General features: G+C 49.9%; 1 protein-coding gene across 2 annotated transcripts in view; it reads right to left on the minus strand.

Moving 5' to 3' along the window:
• Positions 1–25500, minus strand: part of LOC134540718 (beta-galactosidase) — a 92287-nt gene that overhangs the window by 48962 nt on the left and 17825 nt on the right. For both annotated transcript variants that reach the window (XM_063383613.1, XM_063383612.1), the window contains exon 3: positions 17112–17262. In XM_063383613.1, coding sequence (XP_063239683.1) covers positions 17112–17262 — 151 coding nt within the window. The remainder of the gene's footprint in view (positions 1–17111; positions 17263–25500) is intronic.

Consider the following 25500-nt stretch of genomic DNA (forward strand, 5'->3'; position numbering starts at 1 on the left):
GTAAAATTCAATTTCACATTAGGCAAGTACACTAACTCTCTACAGCAATGTTTCTCATTTCCCTCCTTCCTAACTGAATCCAATCTTACTTAACCTCCAGGGAATTTACCTCACAAAATAACCAAAAATTTCACTGTAGTGCCTATCTGCTATAGGCCCACTACACAGGGGGCTCTAACCCCACCAACAAACTTCATTGAAATGGTACCCTATCCCATACAGGATAGCCACTTCGGTACTACCATGGGGAACTCCTGCCCCAAACTACTCACAACTCTCAGGATTCTCCTGACCCTTAATTCCGTAGTCAGCCCATCTCCTATGGTCTGCGCTACAATTCCCTTTCTTCCCAGGGACACAACGCCTCACCTTAGGGTCCCTCGCCCTAATGAAAACATTAATTTTGTCTCTCTGTTCTTTTGGAGTAAATTCCCTCTACACACAAAATCTAGCCTTCCCAGTTTTCTCAATGCTTATCGATTTTATAGTGTACCTCCTTAATAATGTTTACAAATCCCAAAAAAAATATTTTTAAAACCGAGGTAGAATTTAACTAACAAAAACATAAACAACTTACAACGAAACACTTCTAGCCTATACATCATACCATTCTTAAAATAAATTACTTACATACTGAAAGTTCCTCTTCTCCTAAAACACACTTAAATTTAAATTTATTAAACCAATAGTCTATTTTCTTATCGCTAAGTTACCGTACAGCTGATCAAAACAAGGTCACGGCCTGTCCACGTCTCCGTATGAGCCCGTGACGTCACCGAATTCCATCAGGTGCGCCAACCCTCGCTTGCGGTTCCTCCGTTCTCCGCTAGGTTTCAGCACCTCCCCGTCACGTGTTCATTCTGCCACGTCCACTGACGTGTCGTTCTGAAACAACTCTCAACATTTTTCTAATTAAAACAAAACATCACTATAAATTCTATAACTCTCTTTTACATAAACTCTCGTTTTCTCTTTAATTCCTTTCTAACGTTTATCCTTCCCTCGACTGATTTAATTCGTACGTCTCGTCTCCTACGCGCACGACAACAAAACAAACTTCACTTGAAAATAATTCCTATTTACGACAAAAAATTTTTATTTTAAATTATAATTCTCTTAACCTACAATCTTAAAATGAACTTCAATTAAATTAAACCACTTGCATTATCTCTAATAAGCATTTAACTTATAACGTATTCTCCTCACGTAATAATCCCCGATATAAATCTACAATAAATTCAACGACTTAAAACAACTTATCACTATAAACTTTATCCTTACAAGTATCCTCAAATAAACATCTGTTACGTCAAAAAAAAATCTCAAAGACTTCCTCCACTATAGACTAAAATTCCGTAATCCTCTCCTCAAGTAAACTCTTAATAACCTGCTATCAGAAGCTGAAACTAACTTAATAATAAACATAAAAATCTACCTCTCTCTCTCTCCAGAAATAGAACCTACCCGGCGCCTCCACCATTTCTGTCACGTGCACCTAGCCGGTGCCACCGCCATTTCTGTCACGATCCACCTTCAGAGGGGGGAGAGAATCGTAGCTCTTTACATAGAAACAACTCGCTTGGCATCAACTAGTCTTAACTTCATAAAATACTTTACTGTACCTAGGATCATAGGTTCGTCATCCCGTACAGGATGTCTGGTGAGAGCTGAACTAAGGAGATTTTGCAAAATAACATAATACTAAATTAAAATTATTTTATTCTTAAAGTCAAATAATCAACATCATTCTTGACGAACATTTACACATCGGGATTAAAATTTAAAACAATACTCTTCTTTACTTCCTTAACGATTGAACGACCTTACAAGAGAGAGAATGAGAGAACTTCACTAAACACTTCCCTAGTCCTTCCGAATACCTCAAATCATAATTAATACTTAAAATTAAAACAAAGATAAGTCCATACTCACATTTTCCGAAAAGCCTTTCTTGATCGATTACTTAAAACTAACGTAGGGGCCTCTCCTGCCCTTAAAATCCGAACGAACATTACATTTTAAAAATTATAACTAAACGACTAGTGACAAGGGCCATAGCCTCCGCCCGAAAGCTTGAAGATGACTACATTATGACCTAACTTAAATTAAACGACTCGTGGCCTCTGGCGTCGGCCATAGCTTCCGCCCGAAAGCTTGAATTCCTACATCACGAACGAACTAACAACTCGTGACCACAGGTGAGACGCATAGCCTCCGCCTGAGTGAGCCCCGAGTCACCACTCACTTGCGCTTAAATTCGCGCGCCCTGCCGCGCCTACCATAACAAAAGCTCGTTATTGAAGTCAAATTTACTAAACAACTAACTAGAACATCTGGGAAGACTCCCCCCCCTCTACCACAATGTGCAGGCCACACCGCGCGGCTTGTTACGACAGCGCGCCCCAGTAACTGCGGCCCGTGGCTGCGCCAGCGCGCGGCCAAACAAACAAACAAAATTCTGCAAGCCCGCAGCGCGCCGCGCCGGCCCCGTGCCCCAATTACATGGTCACGCCACTTGCGCTGACGAGTGAACAGAGCAGCCAGCCCAGAGTCCCGTCAGTAAAGTCCCTAAATTTGATTTCAACAACCCTGCAAAATTTCAACCCGCGACAATATTTCCAGTGAAACAGCGCTGATTCACATAAGTTATAACAGTCTCATAAGAAGTGACGTATAGTAGTTGATAGTCTCATAAGTGGAGTGGAATGAGTGCTCACTTAAGGAGGGACGTACTGTAAGCCATTGCACTCTTAAGTAAGGGCGTACAGAAGTTGAAAACGTATAAAATTTCATTTTTGCAACACCTATATTGACTTAAGTTCTCAAAAAAAAAAATTAAAAAAAAAACCACACCGGTAAACAATGTCAGCATAGGTATTGTAATGTAAGATATAAAATTTTAATTATCATGAAACCATTCCTTCAAAGTAAATTTTGGGACGTGTGTAGTGTATGAAAACCACATTTTTCTAACTTTATCTTTCTGTTCTAAAAAGCCGCTACGTCCGATAATTACTGAATAAATATATATGTTGGGTTCCGTTTCATTGGGACATGATTTTTAGTTGGAATAGAAAACTAATTAGGGTGGAAAACAGCATTGGCCCCAGTCGTAAAGTAATGATGTTAAATGTCCCAGTCTTTTTGAAAACAGCGTCGGCTACGCCACATTCATTGTCACTATATGCACTTTAGGAGGGATGTACAGTAGTCATAACAGTGGGGTGTAGAGTGTGCACTTTTGGAGGGGCACACAGAAGTCGTAACAGTGGGGTGTAGTGTGTGCTTTTAAGGAGGCATGTACAGTAGTTGTAACAGTCGTATAAGCGAGGTGTAAATTGTGCTCTTAAAGATGGACACACAGAAGTTGAAAACGTATCATAAGCGGGGTATAGAGCGTGTACTTTAGGAGGGACATACGGAAGCAGTAATGGTCACAGAGGTGGAGTGTAGGAGGGACGTACAGTGGTTGCAAGTCTCATGAACCGGTATTGTGAAGTGTGCTAGTTGCAAGAGACTCACGGTTGTACCACGGGCAGAGCACCCACCATGTAAATTGTGCTCTTAAAGAGGGGCGTACAGAAGTTTAAAACGTATCATAAGCGGGGTACAGAGCATGTACTTTAGGAGGGACATACGGAAGCAGTAATGGTCACAGAGGTGGAGTGTAGGAGGGACGTACAGTGGTTGCAAGTCTCATGAACCGGTATTGTGAAGTGTGCTAGTTGCAAGAGAGTCACGGTTGTACCACGGGCAGAGCACCCACCATGTAAATTGTGCTCTTAAAGAGGGGCGTACAGAAGTTGAAAACATATTGTCACGTGCACCTTCAGAGGGGGGGGGGGCGAGAATCGTAGCTCTTTACATAGAAACAACTCGCTTGGCATCAACTAGTCTTAACTTCATAAAATACTTTACTGTACCTAGGATCATAGGTTCGTCATCCCGTACAGGATGTCTGGTGAGAGCTGAACTAAGGAGATTTTGCAAAATAACATAATACTTAATTAAAATTATTTTATTCTTAAAGTCAAATACTCAACATCATTTTAAAGAACATTTAAATAGCGGGATTACAATTTAAAACAATAATCTCTTTACTTCCTTAACGATTGAACGACCTTACAAGAGAGAGAATGAGAGAACTTCACTAAACACTTCCCTAGTCCTTCCGAATACCTCAAATCATAATTAATACTTAAAATTAAAACAAAGATAAGTCCATACTCACATTTTCCGAAAAGCCTTTCTTGATCGATTACTTAAAACTAACGTAGGGGCCTCTCCTGCCCTTAAAATCCGAAGGAACATTACATTTTAAAAATTATAACTAAACGACTAGTGACGAGGGCCATTGCCTCCGCCCGAAAGCTTGAAGATGACTACATTATGACCTAACTTAAATTAAACGACTCGTGGCCTCTGGCGTCGACCATAGCTTCCGCCCGAAAGCTTGAATTCCTACATCACGAACGAACTAACAACTCGTGACCACAGGTGAGACGCATAGCCTCCGCCTGAGTGAGCCCCGAGTCACCACTCACTTGCGCTTAAATTCGCGCGCCCTGCCGCGCCTACCATAACAAAAGCTCGTTATTGAAGTCAAATTTACTAAACAACTAACTAGAACATCTGGGAAGACTACCCCCCCTCTACCCCAATGTGCAGGCCACACCGCGCGGCTTGTTACGACAGCGCGCCCCAGTAACTGCGGCCCGTGGCTGCGCCAGCGCGCGGCCAAACAAACAAACAAAATTCTGCAAGCCCGCAGCGCGCCGCGCCGGCCCCGTGCCCCAATTACATGGTCACGCCACTTGCGCTGACGAGTGAACAGAGCAGCCAGCCCAGAGTCCCGTCAGTAAAGTCCCTAAATTTGATTTCAACAACCCTGCAAAATTTCAACCCGCGACAATATTTCCAGTGAAACAGCGCTGATTCACATAAGTTATAACAGTCTCATAAGAAGTGACGTATAGTAGTTGATAGTCTCATAAGTGGAGTGGAATGAGTGCTCACTTAAGGAGGGACGTACTGTAAGCCATTGCACTCTTAAGTAAGGGCGTACAGAAGTTGAAAACGTATAAAATTTCATTTTTGCAACACCTATATTGACTTAAGTTCTCAAAAAAAAAAATTAAAAAAAAAACCACACCGGTAAACAATGTCAGCATAGGTATTGTAATGTAAGATATAAAATTTTAATTATCATGAAACCATTCCTTCAAAGTAAATTTTGGGACGTGTGTAGTGTATGAAAACCACATTTTTCTAACTTTATCTTTCTGTTCTAAAAAGCCGCTACGTCCGATAATTACTGAATAAATATATATGTTGGGTTCCGTTTCATTGGGACATGATTTTTAGTTGGAATAGAAAACTAATTAGGGTGGAAAACAGCATTGGCCCCAGTCGTAAAGTAATGATGTTAAATGTCCCAGTCTTTTTGAAAACAGCGTCGGCTACGCCACATTCATTGTCACTATATGCACTTTAGGAGGGATGTACAGTAGTCATAACAGTGGGGTGTAGAGTGTGCACTTTTGGAGGGGCACACAGAAGTCGTAACAGTGGGGTGTAGTGTGTGCTTTTAAGGAGGCATGTACAGTAGTTGTAACAGTCGTATAAGCGAGGTGTAAATTGTGCTCTTAAAGATGGACACACAGAAGTTGAAAACGTATCATAAGCGGGGTATAGAGCGTGTACTTTAGGAGGGACATACGGAAGCAGTAATGGTCACAGAGGTGGAGTGTAGGAGGGACGTACAGTGGTTGCAAGTCTCATGAACCGGTATTGTGAAGTGTGCTAGTTGCAAGAGAGTCACGGTTGTACCACGGGCAGAGCACCCACCATGTAAATTGTGCTCTTAAAGAGGGGCGTACAGAAGTTTAAAACGTATCATAAGCGGGGTACAGAGCATGTACTTTAGGAGGGACATACGGAAGCAGTAATGGTCACAGAGGTGGAGTGTAGGAGGGACGTACAGTGGTTGCAAGTCTCATGAACCGGTATTGTGAAGTGTGCTAGTTGCAAGAGAGTCACGGTTGTACCACGGGCAGAGCACCCACCATGTAAATTGTGCTCTTAAAGAGGGGCGTACAGAAGTTGAAAACATATTGTCACGTGCACCTTCAGAGGGGGGGGGGCGAGAATCGTAGCTCTTTACATAGAAACAACTCGCTTGGCATCAACTAGTCTTAACTTCATAAAATACTTTACTGTACCTAGGATCATAGGTTCGTCATCCCGTACAGGATGTCTGGTGAGAGCTGAACTAAGGAGATTTTGCAAAATAACATAATACTTAATTAAAATTATTTTATTCTTAAAGTCAAATACTCAACATCATTTTAAAGAACATTTAAATAGCGGGATTACAATTTAAAACAATAATCTCTTTACTTCCTTAACGATTGAACGACCTTACAAGAGAGAGAATGAGAGAACTTCACTAAACACTTCCCTAGTCCTTCCGAATACCTCAAATCATAGTTAATACTTAAAATTAAAACAAAGATAAGTCCATACTCACATTTTCCGAAAAGCCTTTCTTGATCGATTACTTAAAACTAACGTAGGGGCCTCTCCTGCCCTTAAAATCCGAACGAACATTACATTTTAAAAATTATAACTAAACGACTAGTGACGAGGGCCATTGCCTCCGCCCGAAAGCTTGAAGATGACTACATTATGACCTAACTTAAATTAAACGACTCGTGGCCTCTGGCGTCGACCATAGCTTCCGCCCGAAAGCTTGAATTCCTACATCACGAACGAACTAACAACTCGTGACCACAGGTGAGACGCATAGCCTCCGCCTGAGTGAGCCCCGAGTCACCACTCACTTGCGCTTAAATTCGCGCGCCCTGCCGCGCCTACCATAACAAAAGCTCGTTATTGAAGTCAAATTTACTAAACAACTAACTAGAACATCTGGGAAGACTACCCCCCCTCTACCCCAATGTGCAGGCCACACCGCGCGGCTTGTTACGACAGCGCGCCCCAGTAACTGCGGCCCGTGGCTGCGCCAGCGCGCGGCCAAACAAACAAACAAAATTCTGCAAGCCCGCAGCGCGCCGCGCCGGCCCCGTGCCCCAATTACATGGTCACGCCACTTGCGCTGACGAGTGAACAGAGCAGCCAGCCCAGAGTCCCGTCAGTAAAGTCCCTAAATTTGATTTCAACAACCCTGCAAAATTTCAACCCGCGACATAACCCTCCCCTCACAGAGCTCGAGCCCCATCGAGCTACCTCAAAATTACAAATTGTCTTTTTCCATTAAACCATAACTATAAATTCCTCATTTCACAAAAATAATAATTTTCTTAGTTCCTTGCTGTCTGAACATACATCTAGATTCTGCATAAGATTTATTTTAAAACAACAAGTATTCATAAAATTAAATGTAAAACTTTTATCTGGTTTGTTCTCACAGGAACCTTCAGAGGCTCGAGTTCTCAATTCTAAAAAAAATTGTTCTGTTAGTGAAGCTCTCTTTACAAATTAAATTACTGTTCTTAGTTTCTCAGTATTCGTTAAACAATGTGCAAATTCTTGATAATTATTATTATTTTTTTTTTTCGGTTTCTGTTTATTACCATACTTCTTTCGTTCTTCAAAAAAAATTAAGTGTCCTTACAGTGTTTCAATTAATTAAACTCTTATCTCGTGAAGGTTGGTGCAACTCCTCGAAGTCAGTGTTGTCGAGAAGAGTAGCTCCCTGGGCTGGCCATCAGCAAACACCACTCAACTCCAACAGCTACTGGACTGGCTTCCAGGGCAGCTCACAACTTCTCCCCACATCTGCTTCGGAGTTGTGCCATCCTCATCACGAACAGATTACAATTCTGAAACATCATCAACAGGCATTACCATCACGCCTGACAAATACAAAACTAACTACTAAACTGCAATCGATGGGCAAGGATGCAAACACACAAAAAAATATAATTAATTAATTCAACTGCTAACATAAAGTATCCCACCCTTAGCATAATCTAATCAGGCAAATAATTTGATAGGAAAAACTTAAGGAAGGGAAACATGACCTCCAATGATTTTCCCTAACTCTTGAGTCTTGATCTTCTCTATACAGCAAATAGTCCCCACGAAGTAACTGGGTTGAAGGTCAGTTCACATGACCCACCCATAACCTCTTCTACTCTTCTTTTCTTCTGGGGGCAACCACAATGCCCACCAATCTCTCTCCATGGTGCCGAACCAGCTATCCCATGAGAGTAAACAACGTAGTCAATAGAAGCGCAGAGGGGAAACACCAATCTCTGGCTTGTCGAGTCATAAAACTGCTTTATCTTCTTCTTCTTCTGAGTAAAAATATCTGACTAACCTTGCTTCTATTCTTCCAAACAGTAAAAGTTCATCAGGTATCTTCATGAAAGAAACATTCTAACTAATAATTCTTCATTTTTCTTCTTCTTTATTTCTGTTAGTTGTAATAGAAGGCCATGTTAGGGAGGTTATAGGGAAAAAGAGTGGCCAATTCCCACCCCATCACCCACCTAGATCATGACTAATTAACTTTTAAACTTTCTATTTCAAACAAATAAAAAAAAACATTTTTTTTTTATTCAAACTTTTAAACTATAATTACTTTTACTTCATAACCTCAAAAGCTAATCAATAATTCTAAATGAAATTGTGATTTACTGCATCCTTGTTCCATCCGATCTGTTTGTTTATAACCTTTCTTGTAAAGTATAAAATTTTCAAACATTACTAATTCAAAAAAAAGTAAATTCTGGTGTCCTTCGAGTTACAATTAAATTTACTATTTCTTAGCTTGAAATAATTTAAGTTTTCAGAACTATTTCATTGTCTAACTCAAAACACTTAAAAATCAACTCAAAACAACAAATCATCAAAATCAATAAGATCATCTGACCTACCTATCAGTACTGTGAACTTGAACTGTTCGTACACATTTATAATAAGCTATTGTATTGAAATTCCAACCTAAATAAGGTTTTAAAAAAAAACTACTAATCCCTCTGTAAATTCAGAAAATTAACTTTAAAAATTAAACTTAAGGTATTAGTTCTTTTTGACAGCTACCACAACTCACTAGTTCCATTACATTACTATAACCTAAAAAGTTCTGTAAATAATGTTTATAACAAAAAAAACTCCAGTTACTGTCTTCCATAAAAAAATAAAACTTTACATGACCTTATTAATCTCCACTTGTAAGTCCATGGCTGCCAGCTTTCTCTTCTCTTGAATCTTCAGTCTTGGCTCTTGTTTCAGTGATCTTGTATCTTGTCTCTCGAACTCTTGTCATCTTGTAAACTGGACTGCTGCTCAGCTCATCTTAAGGAATCTGTAACAGTTTCAAAAATACATGTTAATTTAAATTACATAATTCCTGTTCTTTGGTCCTAAAAAAAAATTGTATTATTAGTACACATAACCCTGAAACAACATTATTATTCATTGTTTATTACTTAAAAAAAATGCTTTACCATAAAATCCTTTTTTGTTCTTTTCATTAGGCCTATTTATTTTCCTTCTTCTTAATTAAATTCTGCTTCAAATGTTAATCCTAACTTAAGACCTACCATCTATTTATTATTCATTACCTACATTATTTATGTTACCCTAAAATTCCCATAAGTTTCTAATACTTCCTATCAAAGACATTCTCTCTAAAAAAAAATTTACTTGTGACTCTTAACTTAACAAACTTAAAAAAAACTTTTACACTAGACTTAACTTATTATTCATTCTTAGTTACTAAATTTCTATATGTAAACTTTAGTACTTACAAACAAAAACTGCCTATTTCTCTCTACCTCTTAATCTCTTTCAATTATTACAATAATAATGTTACCTTGCATCTTAAAACTTTCTTCTTTTCAATTAAATTAGACATCTCATAACAATAAAAATTCTGCCTATACTCTTCTTATGGGTGTCCAACCCAACAACAAAATTTCAAATTCTCAAGTTTCCTTATATTTAAATTATGCAATACAAATAACCTCTGTGGTGCCTGTACCCTTTAGGCCTACCACCTTCTCCTCTCACAGCATGACAACTCTTATTCCTCGGGGTCTGTATTCACTGTTACAAATCAAATATCTCAAAAAAATTAAAAACAAATTTATTATTTTAAGAAAACAAAAATTTACATTGAATTTACTATGGAGCCTGGAAATCTTAATGTCTCACAGCAGCTAACATGACTAAATCCCATGGAACCCCAGGTTTACATAACCTGTGCCCAAAAATTTAAGCATACCAGGCTTTCTCTGCACTGGTTTTACAGCATCACACACTATTTAGGGCCCCTGATCTGCCATCAGTCCCAAGGAGTTTTCCCACAACCCCTCTCTACACAAGCGCCTACCGCATTCCTCTCAATTGGCTATCGGTTTTACGGCATTCTTTTGGGATCCGACCATCAAGTTAGGGCTAATCGAACACTAAACCTCCATACTTCCAAACTAATGTAAATCAATTAAATTTTCTCTGTAAATTCTAAAAATCAAAAAAAATTATTCCAACATGCCAAAGAAACTTCCAAAAAAAATTCATAATCTTATCTTCAAACCATTAAAATAAAAATAAATAGATTACTCTGTTTTCTCCTTAATAACTGTAAACTGTCAACAAATATCATGTCGTAAATTTAACTATGCTTACTGACTCTAAATCATAAAATCTCATTCGTCCTAATTAATAAACAACCAATTTCCTTGAAATCTCACTGTATCTCTCATACTCAAACTCCACTGGCTGAATATCTCAATAAATTCAAAAACAATTATCTAAACTCTTAAAGAAATTCCTCCCCAATTATTCAAATTACTTCACCTTATTTTATTTCATTACTTAAAACACCTTACTCAAAAAAATTAATTAATTATCTAGCTATCTTCCATTATTATTTATTTACCGAACAAAACTTTCTCCTAAATTAATTTAGTAAAATTCAATTTCACATTAGGCAAGTACACTAACTCTCTACAGCAATGTTTCTCATTTCCCTCCTTCCTAACTGAATCCAATCTTACTTAACCTCCAGGGAATTTACCTCACAAAATAACCAAAAATTTCACTGTAGTGCCTATCTGCTATAGGCCCACTACACAGGGGGCTCTAACCCCACCAACAAACTTCATTGAAATGGTACCCTATCCCATACAGGATAGCCACTTCGGTACTACCATGGGGAACTCCTGCCCCAAACTACTCACAACTCTCAGGATTCTCCTGACCCTTAATTCCGTAGTCAGCCCATCTCCTATGGTCTGCGCTACAATTCCCTTTCTTCCCAGGGACACAACGCCTCACCTTAGGGTCCCTCGCCCTAATGAAAACATTAATTTTGTCTCTCTGTTCTTTTGGAGTAAATTCCCTCTACACACAAAATCTAGCCTTCCCAGTTTTCTCAATGCTTATCGATTTTATAGTGTACCTCCTTAATAATGTTTACAAATCCCAAAAAAAATATTTTTAAAACCGAGGTAGAATTTAACTAACAAAAACATAAACAACTTACAACGAAACACTTCTAGCCTATACATCATACCATTCTTAAAATAAATTACTTACATACTGAAAGTTCCTCTTCTCCTAAAACACACTTAAATTTAAATTTATTAAACCAATAGTCTATTTTCTTATCGCTAAGTTACCGTACAGCTGATCAAAACAAGGTCACGGCCTGTCCACGTCTCCGTATGAGCCCGTGACGTCACCGAATTCCATCAGGTGCGCCAACCCTCGCTTGCGGTTCCTCCGTTCTCCGCTAGGTTTCAGCACCTCCCCGTCACGTGTTCATTCTGCCACGTCCACTGACGTGTCGTTCTGAAACAACTCTCAACATTTTTCTAATTAAAACAAAACATCACTATAAATTCTATAACTCTCTTTTACATAAACTCTCGTTTTCTCTTTAATTCCTTTCTAACGTTTATCCTTCCCTCGACTGATTTAATTCGTACGTCTCGTCTCCTACGCGCACGACAACAAAACAAACTTCACTTGAAAATAATTCCTATTTACGACAAAAAATTTTTATTTTAAATTATAATTCTCTTAACCTACAATCTTAAAATGAACTTCAATTAAATTAAACCACTTGCATTATCTCTAATAAGCATTTAACTTATAACGTATTCTCCTCACGTAATAATCCCCGATATAAATCTACAATAAATTCAACGACTTAAAACAACTTATCACTATAAACTTTATCCTTACAAGTATCCTCAAATAAACATCTGTTACGTCAAAAAAAAATCTCAAAGACTTCCTCCACTATAGACTAAAATTCCGTAATCCTCTCCTCAAGTAAACTCTTAATAACCTGCTATCAGAAGCTGAAACTAACTTAATAATAAACATAAAAATCTACCTCTCTCTCTCTCCAGAAATAGAACCTACCCGGCGCCTCCACCATTTCTGTCACGTGCACCTAGCCGGTGCCACCGCCATTTCTGTCACGATCCACCTTCAGAGGGGGGAGAGAATCGTAGCTCTTTACATAGAAACAACTCGCTTGGAATCAACTAGTCTTAACTTCATAAAATACTTTACTGTACCTAGGATCATAGGTTCGTCATCCCGTACAGGATGTCTGGTGAGAGCTGAACTAAGGAGATTTTGCAAAATAACATAATACTAAATTAAAATTATTTTATTCTTAAAGTCAAATAATCAACATCATTCTTGACGAACATTTACACATCGGGATTAAAATTTAAAACAATACTCTTCTTTACTTCCTTAACGATTGAACGACCTTACAAGAGAGAGAATGAGAGAACTTCACTAAACACTTCCCTAGTCCTTCCGAATACCTCAAATCATAATTAATACTTAAAATTAAAACAAAGATAAGTCCATACTCACATTTTCCGAAAAGCCTTTCTTGATCGATTACTTAAAACTAACGTAGGGGCCTCTCCTGCCCTTAAAATCCGAACGAACATTACATTTTAAAAATTATAACTAAACGACTAGTGACAAGGGCCATAGCCTCCGCCCGAAAGCTTGAAGATGACTACATTATGACCTAACTTAAATTAAACGACTCGTGGCCTCTGGCGTCGGCCATAGCTTCCGCCCGAAAGCTTGAATTCCTACATCACGAACGAACTAACAACTCGTGACCACAGGTGAGACGCATAGCCTCCGCCTGAGTGAGCCCCGAGTCACCTCTCACTTGCGCTTAAATTCGCGCGCCCTGCCGCGCCTACCATAACAAAAGCTCGTTATTGAAGTCAAATTTACTAAACAACTAACTAGAACATCTGGGAAGACTCCCCCCCCTCTACCACAATGTGCAGGCCACACCGCGCGGCTTGTTACGACAGCGCGCCCCAGTAACTGCGGCCCGTGGCTGCGCCAGCGCGCGGCCAAACAAACAAACAAAATTCTGCAAGCCCGCAGCGCGCCGCGCCGGCCCCGTGCCCCAATTACATGGTCACGCCACTTGCGCTGACGAGTGAACAGAGCAGCCAGCCCAGAGTCCCGTCAGTAAAGTCCCTAAATTTGATTTCAACAACCCTGCAAAATTTCAACCCGCGACAATATTTCCAGTGAAACAGCGCTGATTCACATAAGTTATAACAGTCTCATAAGAAGTGACGTATAGTAGTTGATAGTCTCATAAGTGGAGTGGAATGAGTGCTCACTTAAGGAGGGACGTACTGTAAGCCATTGCACTCTTAAGTAAGGGCGTACAGAAGTTGAAAACGTATAAAATTTCATTTTTGCAACACCTATATTGACTTAAGTTCTCAAAAAAAAAAATTAAAAAAAAAACCACACCGGTAAACAATGTCAGCATAGGTATTGTAATGTAAGATATAAAATTTTAATTATCATGAAACCATTCCTTCAAAGTAAATTTTGGGACGTGTGTAGTGTATGAAAACCACATTTTTCTAACTTTATCTTTCTGTTCTAAAAAGCCGCTACGTCCGATAATTACTGAATAAATATATATGTTGGGTTCCGTTTCATTGGGACATGATTTTTAGTTGGAATAGAAAACTAATTAGGGTGGAAAACAGCATTGGCCCCAGTCGTAAAGTAATGATGTTAAATGTCCCAGTCTTTTTGAAAACAGCGTCGGCTACGCCACATTCATTGTCACTATATGCACTTTAGGAGGGATGTACAGTAGTCATAACAGTGGGGTGTAGAGTGTGCACTTTTGGAGGGGCACACAGAAGTCGTAACAGTGGGGTGTAGTGTGTGCTTTTAAGGAGGCATGTACAGTAGTTGTAACAGTCGTATAAGCGAGGTGTAAATTGTGCTCTTAAAGATGGACACACAGAAGTTGAAAACGTATCATAAGCGGGGTATAGAGCGTGTACTTTAGGAGGGACATACGGAAGCAGTAATGGTCACAGAGGTGGAGTGTAGGAGGGACGTACAGTGGTTGCAAGTCTCATGAACCGGTATTGTGAAGTGTGCTAGTTGCAAGAGAGTCACGGTTGTACCACGGGCAGAGCACCCACCATGTAAATTGTGCTCTTAAAGAGGGGCGTACAGAAGTTTAAAACGTATCATAAGCGGGGTACAGAGCATGTACTTTAGGAGGGACATACGGAAGCAGTAATGGTCACAGAGGTGGAGTGTAGGAGGGACGTACAGTGGTTGCAAGTCTCATGAACCGGTATTGTGAAGTGTGCTAGTTGCAAGAGAGTCACGGTTGTACCACGGGCAGAGCACCCACCATGTAAATTGTGCTCTTAAAGAGGGGCGTACAGAAGTTGAAAACATATTGTCACGTGCACCTTCAGAGGGGGGGGGGGCGAGAATCGTAGCTCTTTACATAGAAACAACTCGCTTGGCATCAACTAGTCTTAACTTCATAAAATACTTTACTGTACCTAGGATCATAGGTTCGTCATCCCGTACAGGATGTCTGGTGAGAGCTGAACTAAGGAGATTTTGCAAAATAACATAATACTTAATTAAAATTATTTTATTCTTAAAGTCAAATACTCAACATCATTTTAAAGAACATTTAAATAGCGGGATTACAATTTAAAACAATAATCTCTTTACTTCCTTAACGATTGAACGACCTTACAAGAGAGAGAATGAGAGAACTTCACTAAACACTTCCCTAGTCCTTCCGAATACCTCAAATCATAATTAATACTTAAAATTAAAACAAAGATAAGTCCATACTCACATTTTCCGAAAAGCCTTTCTTGATCGATTACTTAAAACTAACGTAGGGGCCTCTCCTGCCCTTAAAATCCGAACGAACATTACATTTTAAAAATTATAACTAAACGACTAGTGACGAGGGCCATTGCCTCCGCCCGAAAGCTTGAAGATGACTACATTATGACCTAACTTAAATTAAACGACTCGTGGCCTCTGGCGTCGACCATAGCTTCCGCCCGAAAGCTTGAATTCCTACATCACGAACGAACTAACAACTCGTGACCACAGGTGAGACGCATAGCCTCCGCCTGAGTGAGCCCCGAGTCACCACTCACTTGCGCTTAAATTCGCGCGCCCTGCCGTGCCTACCATAACAAAAGCTCGTTATTGAAGTCAAATTTACTAAACAACTAACTAGAACATCTGGGAAGACTACCCCCCCTCTACCCCAATGTGCAGGCCACACCGCGCGGCTTGTTACGACAGCGCGCCCCAGTAACTGCGGCCCGTGGCTGCGCCAGCGCGCGGCCAAACAAACAAACAAAATTCTGCAAGCCCGCAGCGCGCCGCGCCGGCCCCGTGCCCCAATTACATGGTCACGCCACTTGCGCTGACGAGTGAACAGAGCAGCCAGCCCAGAGTCCCGTCAGTAAAGTCCCTAAATTTGATTTCAACAACCCTGCAAAATTTCAACCCGCGACAATATCATAAGCGGGGTATAGAGCGTGTACTTTAGGAGGGACATACGGAAGTAGAAATGGTCACAGAGGTGGAGTGTAGGAGGGACGTACAGAGGTTGCAAGTCTCATAAACCAGAGTGTGTGGCGTGCTAGTCGCAAGAGAGTCACGGTTGTACCACGGGCAGAGCACCCACCATGTAAATTGTGCTCTTAAAGAGGGGCGTAGAGAAGTTGAAAACGTATCATAAGCGGGGTATAGAGCGTGTACTTTAGGAGGGACATACGGAAGCAGTAATGGTCACAGAGGTGGAGTGTAGGAGGGACGTACAGTGGTTGCAAGTCTCATAAACCAGAGTGTGTGGCGTGCTAGTCGCAAGAGAGTCACGGTTGAACCACGGGCAGAGCACCCACCATGTTAATTGTGCTCTTAAAGAGGGGCGTACAGAAGTTGAAAACGTATCATAAGCGGGGTACAGAGCGTGTACTTTAGGAGGGACATACGGAAGCAGTAATGGTCACAGAGGTGGAGTGTAGGAGGGACGTACAGTGGTTGCAAGTCTCATGAACCGGTATTGTGAAGCGTGCTAGTTGCAAGAGAGTCACGGTTGTACCACGGGCAGAGCACCCACCATGTAAATTGTGCTCTTAAAGAGGGGCGTACAGAAGTTGAAAACGTATCATAAGCGGGGTATAGAGCGTGTACTTTAGGAGGGACATACGGAAGCAGTAATGGTCACAGAGGTGGAGTGTAGGAGGGACGTACAGTGGTTGCAAGTCTCATAAACCAGAGTGTGTGGCGTGCTAGTCGCAAGAGAGTCACGGTTGTACCACGGGCAGAGCACCCACCATGTAAATTGTGCTCTTAAAGAGGGGCGTACAGAAGTTGAAAACGTATCATAAGCGGGGTACAGAGCATGTACTTTAGGAGGGACATACGGAAGCAGTAATGGTCACAGAGGTGGAGTGTAGGAGGGACGTACAGTGGTTGCAAGTCTCATGAACCGGTATTGTGAAGTGTGCTAGTTGCAAGAGAGTCACGGTTGTACCACGGGCAGAGCACCCACCATGTAAATTGTGCTCTTAAAGAGGGGCGTACAGAAGTTGAAAACGTATCATAAGCGGGGTATAGAGCGTGTACTTTAGGAGGGACATACGGAAGCAGTAATGGTCACAGAGGTGGAGTGTAGGAGGGACGTACAGTGGTTGCAAGTCTCATAAACCAGAGTGTGTGGCGTGCTAGTCGCAAGAGAGTCATGGTCGTACCACGTGCAGAGCACCCACCATGTCGCGCTCGGCGCAGATGTAGGGTCCCGGCCTCAGGATCACCAGCAGCCCTTCCTGCTGCGCCTGCTCGATGAAGGCGGTTACGTCCAGCTCTCCGGAGAAAACGTAGTCCCCGGAGAAGGGCTCGTGCTGGCTCCACTCCACGTACCTGCGGCACAGCTCCGGACGTTATCTTTGAAAGATTTGTGCAATGCAGCGGAGTGCGTAACTTGATGTAAGCTTTTGGACACACGCCATTACTAGAGACCGAACAAATTCGCGGGTTCAATGACCTCCAGGATAGACTCCAATATCCTCTACACACTCTCGGGCAAATGCCAACTGTTTATTGGCTGCTGACTTGTGAGTCGTCTCGACTGGGTGGCCTGTGATTCGACACTTCTATGAGTGAGGGGTCTCTAATTGGCCCTCAGACCTCCAGATTAACAGTGAACCAATTTAAGAAGCAGCACTAAGGTATAATTATTTGAATTTTAGCATAACACGAAATGAACCCGCGAATTTTACGGGTCTCTAGCCATTGTTAAGCACATGTATGTCTGTAGAAGAAAACTTCAAAAAACACAAAAGACAAAAACACAAATTAAGCAAAAAAATTGCTGTTGTAAACAGGATATAAACACCACATAATATTCCATAACATGAATATGGTCAACAAACAAAGAAAAACAAAGAAATATGGACTAACAGAATGAAAAAAAAAACCACAAATCTCCGGACATTACCCCGGCACATCTCGATCTTTATGAGAATTATTTTATTTACTGGATATATGTCTGCCATGCTGTGTAGTGACCTGACACTACTTCCCCCACCCCCCTTTTGTGACGTGACAACGTCTAATAAATCGATTAACGCCGGCTGCACGCACGGAAAAAGGATGACTCATTGTCCCGTTACGCAGTGTCCCGTTACGCTCAATGTACGCTTGCATCTCATCTATTTCTCTTCCACTCGAATGGAACAACCATCGAATTGACTTTTTCGAGGCACATTAAAACTTGAAACACTCCCATTCGTTTCCTACTTTTACTATCATCGTCCTATCCTTAACAGAATAACAAAGAATGGAAGAAGTTAAACAGCAAACATGTATAAAAGTTACAGTTAAAATAATCTGTTCGTTAAAGTAATAAACATATTTGAATTAATGAGTGCAAATAGAAGTAAATTTATCAATTAAATTGTATATTTCATTTCACTCCTTCTTTGTATCCATACAAAATAGTCATAATTCAATAAAAATGATTCAATTTTATTCATAAAACTATGCAATCATTTCATCAATATTTTTTATGAAGTTGTCACGTTAAACTATCGTCCGTAAACCGACTTTACTAACAACCAATTTGTTGTTGTTGTTGTTGTTGTAAGACAACCTTATTTGAGTCAATTTTGGGATTACGTATTTCAAAGACTTGTTATGTATTTTGAAGATCAGTATTTTAATGGGTTGAAAGTTGGTCATAATAATCTTTTATGAATTCTTTGCTGAACATAAAGAGCATAAAAATTAACTATTTTTCTCTCGTTTCTTTCTTTAATGTTACAAACCTTCTGCCTTGTCCCTGGATGGTGATTTCTGATTAGGTCAAGCAAGGGCGGTGACGGCACAGGGAGGAGGGCTCGGGCGGCGGTGACGGCACAGGGAGGAGGGCTCGGGCGGCGGTGACGGCACAGGGAGGAGGGCTCGGGCAGCGGTGACGGCACAGGGAGGAGGGCTCGGGCGGCGGTGACGGCACAGGGAGGAGGGCTCGGGCGGCGGTGACGGCACAGGGAGGAGGGCTCGGGCGGTGGTGACGGCACAGGAAGGAGGGCTCGGGCGGCGGTGACGGCACAGGAAGGAGGGCTCGGGCGGCGGTGACGGCACAGGAAGGAGGGCTCGGGCGGCGGTGACGGCACAGGGAGGAGGGCTCGGGCGGCGGTGACGGCACAGGGAGGAGGGCTCGGGCGGCGGTGACGGCACAGGGAGGAGGGCTCGGGCAGCGGTGACGGCACAGGGAGGAGGGCTCGGGCGGCGGTGACGGCACAGGAAGGAGGGCTCGGGCGGCGGTGACGGCACAGGGAGGAGGGCTCGGGCGGCGGTGACGGCACAGGAAGGAGGGCTCGGGCGGTGGTGACGGCACAGGAAGGAGGGCTCGGGCGGCGGTGACGGCACAGGGAGGAGGGCTCGGGCGGCGGTGACGGCACCGGGAGGAGGGCACGGGCGGCGGTGACGGCACAGGGAGGAGGGCTCGGGCGGCGGTGACGGCACAGGGAGGAGGGCTCGGGCGGCGGTGACGGCACAGGGAGGAGGGCTCGGGCGGCGGTGACGAGGGAGGAGGGCTCGGGCGGCGGTGACGGCACAGGGAGGAGGGCTCGGGCGGCGGTGACGGCACAGGAAGGAGGGCTCGGGTGACGGTGACGGCACAGGAAGGAGGGCTCGGGCGGCGGTGACGGCACAGGGAGGAGGGCTCGGGCGGCGGTGACGGCACAGGGAGGAGGGTCGGGCGGCGGTGAAGGCACTGGGAGGAGGGCTCGGGCGGCGGTGACGGCACAGGGAGGAGGGCTCGGGCGGCGGTGACGGCACAGGGAGGAGGGCTCGGGCGGCGGTGACGGCACAGGGAGGAGGGCTCGGGCGGCGGTGACGGCACAGGGAGGAGGGCTCGGGCGGCGGTGACGGCACAGGAAGGAGGGCTCGGGTGACGGTGACGGCACAGGAAGGAGGGCTCGGGCGGCGGTGACGGCACAGGGAGGAGGGCTCGGGCAGCGGTGACGGCACAGGGAGGAGGGCTCGGGCGGCGGTGAAGGCACTGGGAGGAGGGCTCGGGCGGCGATGACGGCACAGGAAGGAGGGCTCGGGCGGTGGTGACGGCACAGGAAGGAGGGCTCGGGCGGCGGTGACGGCACAGGGAGGAGGGCTCGGGCGGCGATGACGGCACAGGAAGGAGGGCTCGGGCGGTGGTGACGGCACAGGAAGGAGGGCTCGGGCGGCGATGACGGCACAGGAAGGAGGGCTCGGGCGGCGGTGACGGCACAGGAAGGAGGGCTCGGGCGGCGGTGACGGCACAGGGAGGAGGGCTCGGGCGGCGGTGATGGCACAGGGAGGAGGGCTCGGGCGGCGGTGACGGCACAGGAAGGAGGGCTCGGGTGACGGTGACGGCACAGGAAGGAGGGCTCGGGCGGCGGTGACGGCACAGGGAGGAGGGCTCGGGCGGCGGTGACAGCACAGGGAGGAGGGCTCGGGCGGCGGTGACGGCACAGGGAGGAGGGCTCGGGCGGCGGTGACGGCACAGGGAGGAGGGCTCGGGCGGCGGTGACGGCACAGGGAGGAGGGCTCGGGCGGCGGTGACGGCACAGGAAGGAGGGCTCGGGTGACGGTGACGGCACAGGAAGGAGGGCTCGGGCGGCGGTGACGGCACAGGGAGGAGGGCTCGGGCGGCGGTGACGGCACAGGGAGGAGGGCTCGGGCGGCGGTGACGGCACAGGGAGGAGGGCTCGGGCGGCGGTGACGGCACAGGGAGGAGGGCTCGGGCGGCGGTGACGGCACAGGAAGGAGGGCTCGGGCGGCGGTGACGGCACAGGGAGGAGGGCTCGGGCGGCGGTGACGGCACAGGGAGGAGGGCTCGGGCGGCGGTGACGGCACAGGGAGGAGGGCTCGGGCGGCGGTGACGGCACAGGGAGGAGGGCTCGGGCGGCGGTGACGGCACAGGAAGGAGGGCTCGGGTGACGGTGACGGCACAGGAAGGAGGGCTCGGGCGGCGGTGACGGCACAGGGAGGAGGGCTCGGGCAGCGGTGACGGCACAGGGAGGAGGGCTCGGGCGGCGGTGAAGGCACTGGGAGGAGGGCTCGGGCGGCGATGACGGCACAGGAAGGAGGGCTCGGGCGGTGGTGACGGCACAGGAAGGAGGGCTCGGGCGGCGGTGACGGCACAGGGAGGAGGGCTCGGGCGGCGATGACGGCACAGGAAGGAGGGCTCGGGCGGTGGTGACGGCACAGGAAGGAGGGCTCGGGCGGCGATGACGGCACAGGAAGGAGGGCTCGGGCGGCGGTGACGGCACAGGAAGGAGGGCTCGGGCGGCGGTGACGGCACAGGGAGGAGGGCTCGGGCGGCGATGATGGCACAGGAAGGAGGGCTCGGGCGGCGGTGACGGCACAGGAAGGAGGGCTCGGGCGGCGGTGACGGCACAGGGAGGAGGGCTCGGGCGGCGATGACGGCACAGGGAGGAATGCTCGGGCGGCGGTGACGGCACAGGGAGGAGGGCTCGGGCGGCGGTGACGGCACAGGGAGGAATGCTCGGGCGGCGGTGACGGCACAGGGAGGAGGGCTCGGGCGGCGGTGACGGCACAGGGAGGAGGGCTCGGGCGGCGGTGACGGCACAGGAAGGAGGGCTCGGGCGGCGATGACGGCACAGGGAGGAATGCTCGGGCGGCGGTGACGGCACAGGGAGGAGGGCTCGGGCGGCGGTGACGGCACAGGGAGGAGGGCTCGGGCGGCGGTGACGGCACAGGGAGGAGGGCTCGGGCGGCGGTGACGGCACAGGGAGGAATGCTCGGGCGGCGGTGACGGCACAGGGAGGAGGGCTCGGGCGGCGGTGACGGCACAGGGAGGAATGCTCGGGCGGCGGTGACGGCACAGGGAGGAGGGCTCGGGCGGCGGTGACGGCACAGGGAGGAGGGCTCGGGCGGCGGTGACGGCACAGGGAGGAGGGCTCGGGCGGCGGTGACGGCACAGGGAGGAGGGCTCGGGCGGCGGTGACGGCACAGGGAGGAGGGCTCGGGCGGCGGTGACGGCACAGGGAGGAGGGCTCGGGCGGCGGTGACGGCACAGGGAGGAGGGCTCGGGCGGCGGTGACGGCACAGGGAGGAGGGCTCGGGCGGCGGTGACGGCACAGGAAGGAGGGCTCGGGTGACGGTGACGGCACAGGGAGGAGGGCTCGGGCGGCGGTGACGGCACAGGGAGGAATGCTCGGGCGGCGGTGACGGCACAGGGAGGAGGGCTCGGGCGGTGGTGACGGCACAGGAAGGAGGGCTCGGGCGGCGGTGAAGGCACTGGGAGGAATGCTCGGGCGGCGGTGACGGCACAGGGAGGAGGGCTCGGGCGGCGGTGACGGCACAGGAAGGAGGGCTCGGGCGGCGGTGACGGCACAGGAAGGAGGGCTCGGGCGGCGGTGACGGCACAGGGAGGAGGGCTCGGGCGGCGATGACGGCACAGGGAGGAATGCTCGGGCGGCGGTGACGGCACAGGGAGGAGGGCTCGGGCGGCGGTGACGGCACAGGGAGGAATGCTCGGGCGGCGGTGACGGCACAGGGAGGAGGGCTCGGGCGGCGGTGACGGCACAGGGAGGAGGGCTCGGGCGGCGGTGACGGCACAGGGAGGAGGGCTCGGGCGGCGGTGACGGCACAGGGAGGAGGGCTCGGGCGGCGGTGACGGCACAGGGAGGAGGGCTCGGGCGGCGGTGACGGCACAGGGAGGAGGGCTCGGGCGGCGGTGACGGCACAGGGAGGAGGGCTCGGGCGGCGGTGACGGCACAGGAAGGAGGGCTCGGGCGGCGGTGACGGCACAGGAAGGAGGGCTCGGGCGACGGTGACGGCACAGGGAGGAGGGCTCGGGCGGCGGTGACGGCACAGGGAGGAATGCTCGGGCGGCGGTGACGGCACAGGGAGGAGGGCTCGGGCGGCGGCGACGGCACAGAGAGGAGGGCTCGGGCGGCGGTGACGGCACAGAGAGGAGGGCTCGGGCGGCGGTGACGGCACAGAGAGGAGGGCTCGGGCGGCGGTGACGGCACAGGGAGGAGGGCTCGGGCGGCGCTGACGGCACAGGGAGGAGGGCTCGGGCGGTGGTGACGGCACAGGGAGGAGGGCTCGGGCGGCGGTGACGGCACAGGGAGGAATGCTCGGGCGGCGGTGACGGCACAGGGAGGAGGGCCCGGGCGGCGGTGACGGCACAGGGAGGAGGGCTCGGGCGGCGGTGACGGCACAGGGAGGAGGGCCCGGGCGGCGGTGACGGCACAGGGAGGAATGCTCGGGCGGCGGTGACGGCACAGGGAGGAGGACTCGGGCGGCGGTGACGGCACAGGGAGGAATGCTCGGGCGGCGGTGACGGCACCGGGAGGAGGGCTCGGGCGGCGGTGACGGCACAGGGAGGAGGGCTCGGGCGGCGGTGACGGCACAGGAAGGAGGGCTCGGGTGACGGTGACGGCACAGGGAGGAGGGCTCGGGCGGCGGTGACGGCACAGGGAGGAGGGCTCGGGCGGCGGTGACGGCACAGGGAGGAGGGCTCGGGTGACGGTGACGGCACAGAGAGGAGGGCTCGGGCGGCGGTGACAGCACAGGGAGGAGGGCTCGGGCGGCGGTGACGGCACAGGGAGGAGGGCTCGGGCGGCGGTGATGGCACAGGGAGGAGGGCTCGGGCGGCGGTGATGGCACAGGGAGGAGGGCTCGGGCGGCGGTGACAGCACAGGGAGGAGGGCTCGGGCGGCGGTGACGGCACAGGGAGGAGGGCTCGGGCGGCGGTGACAGCACAGGGAGGAGGGCTCGGGCGGCGGTGACGGCACAGAGAGGAGGGCTCGGGCGGCGGTGACGGCACAGAGAGGAGGGCTCGGGCGGCGGTGACGGCACAGGGAGGAGGGCTCGGGCGGCGCTGACGGCACAGGGAGGAGGGCTCGGGCGGTGGTGACGGCACAGGGAGGAGGGCTCGGGCGGCGGTGACGGCACAGGGAGGAATGCTCGGGCGGCGGTGACGGCACAGGGAGGAGGGCCCGGGCGGCGGTGACGGCACAGGGAGGAGGGCTCGGGCGGCGGTGACGGCACAGGGAGGAGGGCCCGGGCGGCGGTGACGGCACAGGGAGGAATGCTCGGGCGGCGGTGACGGCACAGGGAGGAGGACTCGGGCGGCGGTGACGGCACAGGGAGGAATGCTCGGGCGGCGGTGACGGCACCGGGAGGAGGGCTCGGGCGGCGGTGACGGCACAGGGAGGAGGGCTCGGGCGGCGGTGACGGCACAGGAAGGAGGGCTCGGGTGACGGTGACGGCACAGGGAGGAGGGCTCGGGCGGCGGTGACGGCACAGGGAGGAGGGCTCGGGCGGCGGTGACGGCACAGGGAGGAGGGCTCGGGTGACGGTGACGGCACAGAGAGGAGGGCTCGGGCGGCGGTGACAGCACAGGGAGGAGGGCTCGGGCGGCGGTGACGGCACAGGGAGGAGGGCTCGGGCGGCGGTGATGGCACAGGGAGGAGGGCTCGGGCGGCGGTGATGGCACAGGGAGGAGGGCTCGGGCGGCGGTGACAGCACAGGGAGGAGGGCTCGGGCGGCGGTGACGGCACAGGGAGGAGGGCTCGGGCGGCGGTGACAGCACAGGGAGGAGGGCTCGGGCGGCGGTGACGGCACAGGGAGGAGGGCTCGGGCGGCGGTGATGGCACAGGGAGGAGGGCTCGGGCGGCGGTGATGGCACAGGGAGGAGGGCTCGGGCGGCGGTGACAGCACAGGGAGGAGGGCTCGGGCGGCGGTGACGGCACAGGGAGGAGGGCTCGGGCGGCGGTGACGGCACAGGAAGGAGGGCTCGGGCGGCGGTGACGGCACAGGGAGGAGGGCTCGGGCGGCGGTGACGGCACAGGGAGGAGGGTTCAGGCGGCGGTGACGGCACCGGGAGGAGGGCTCGGGCGGCGATGACGGCACCGGGAGGAGGGCTCGGGCAGCGGTGACGGCACAGGGAGGAGGGTTCGGGCGGCGGTGACGGCACAGGGAGGAGGGCTCGGGTGACGGTGACGGCACAGGGAGGAGGGCTCGGGCGGCGGTGACGGCACAGGGAGGAGGGCTCGGGCGGCGGTGACGGCACAGGGAGGAATGCTCGGGCGGCGGTGACGGCACAGGGAGGAGGGCTCGGGCGGCGGTGACGGCACAGGGAGGAGGGCTCGGGCGGCGGTGACGGCACAGGGAGGAGGGCTCGGGCGGCGGTGACGGCACAGGGAGGAGGGCTCGGGCGGCGGTGATGGCACAGGGAGGAGGGCTCGGGCGGCGGTGACGGCACAGGGAGGAGGGCTCGGGCGGCGGTGACGGCACAGGGAGGAGGGCTCGGGCGGCGGTGATGGCACAGGGAGGAGGGCTCGGGCGGCGGTGACGGCACAGGGAGGAGGGCTCGGGCGGCGGTGACGGCACAGGGAGGAGGGCTCGGGCGGCGGTGACGGCACAGGGAGGAGGGCTCGGGCGGCGGTGATGGCACAGGGAGGAGGGCTCGGGCGGCGGTGATGGCACAGGGAGGAGGGCTCGGGCGGCGGTGACGGCACAGGGAGGAGGGCTCGGGCGGCGGTGACGGCACAGGGAGGAGGGCTCGGGCGGCGGTGACGGCACAGGGAGGAGGGCTCGGGCGGCGGTGATGGCACAGGGAGGAGGGCTCGGGCGGCGGTG

The sequence above is a fragment of the Bacillus rossius genome, chromosome 17, assembly GCF_032445375.1.
Source record: "Bacillus rossius redtenbacheri isolate Brsri chromosome 17, Brsri_v3, whole genome shotgun sequence".
In the NCBI taxonomy this organism is placed as follows: Eukaryota; Metazoa; Arthropoda; class Insecta; order Phasmatodea; family Bacillidae; genus Bacillus; species Bacillus rossius.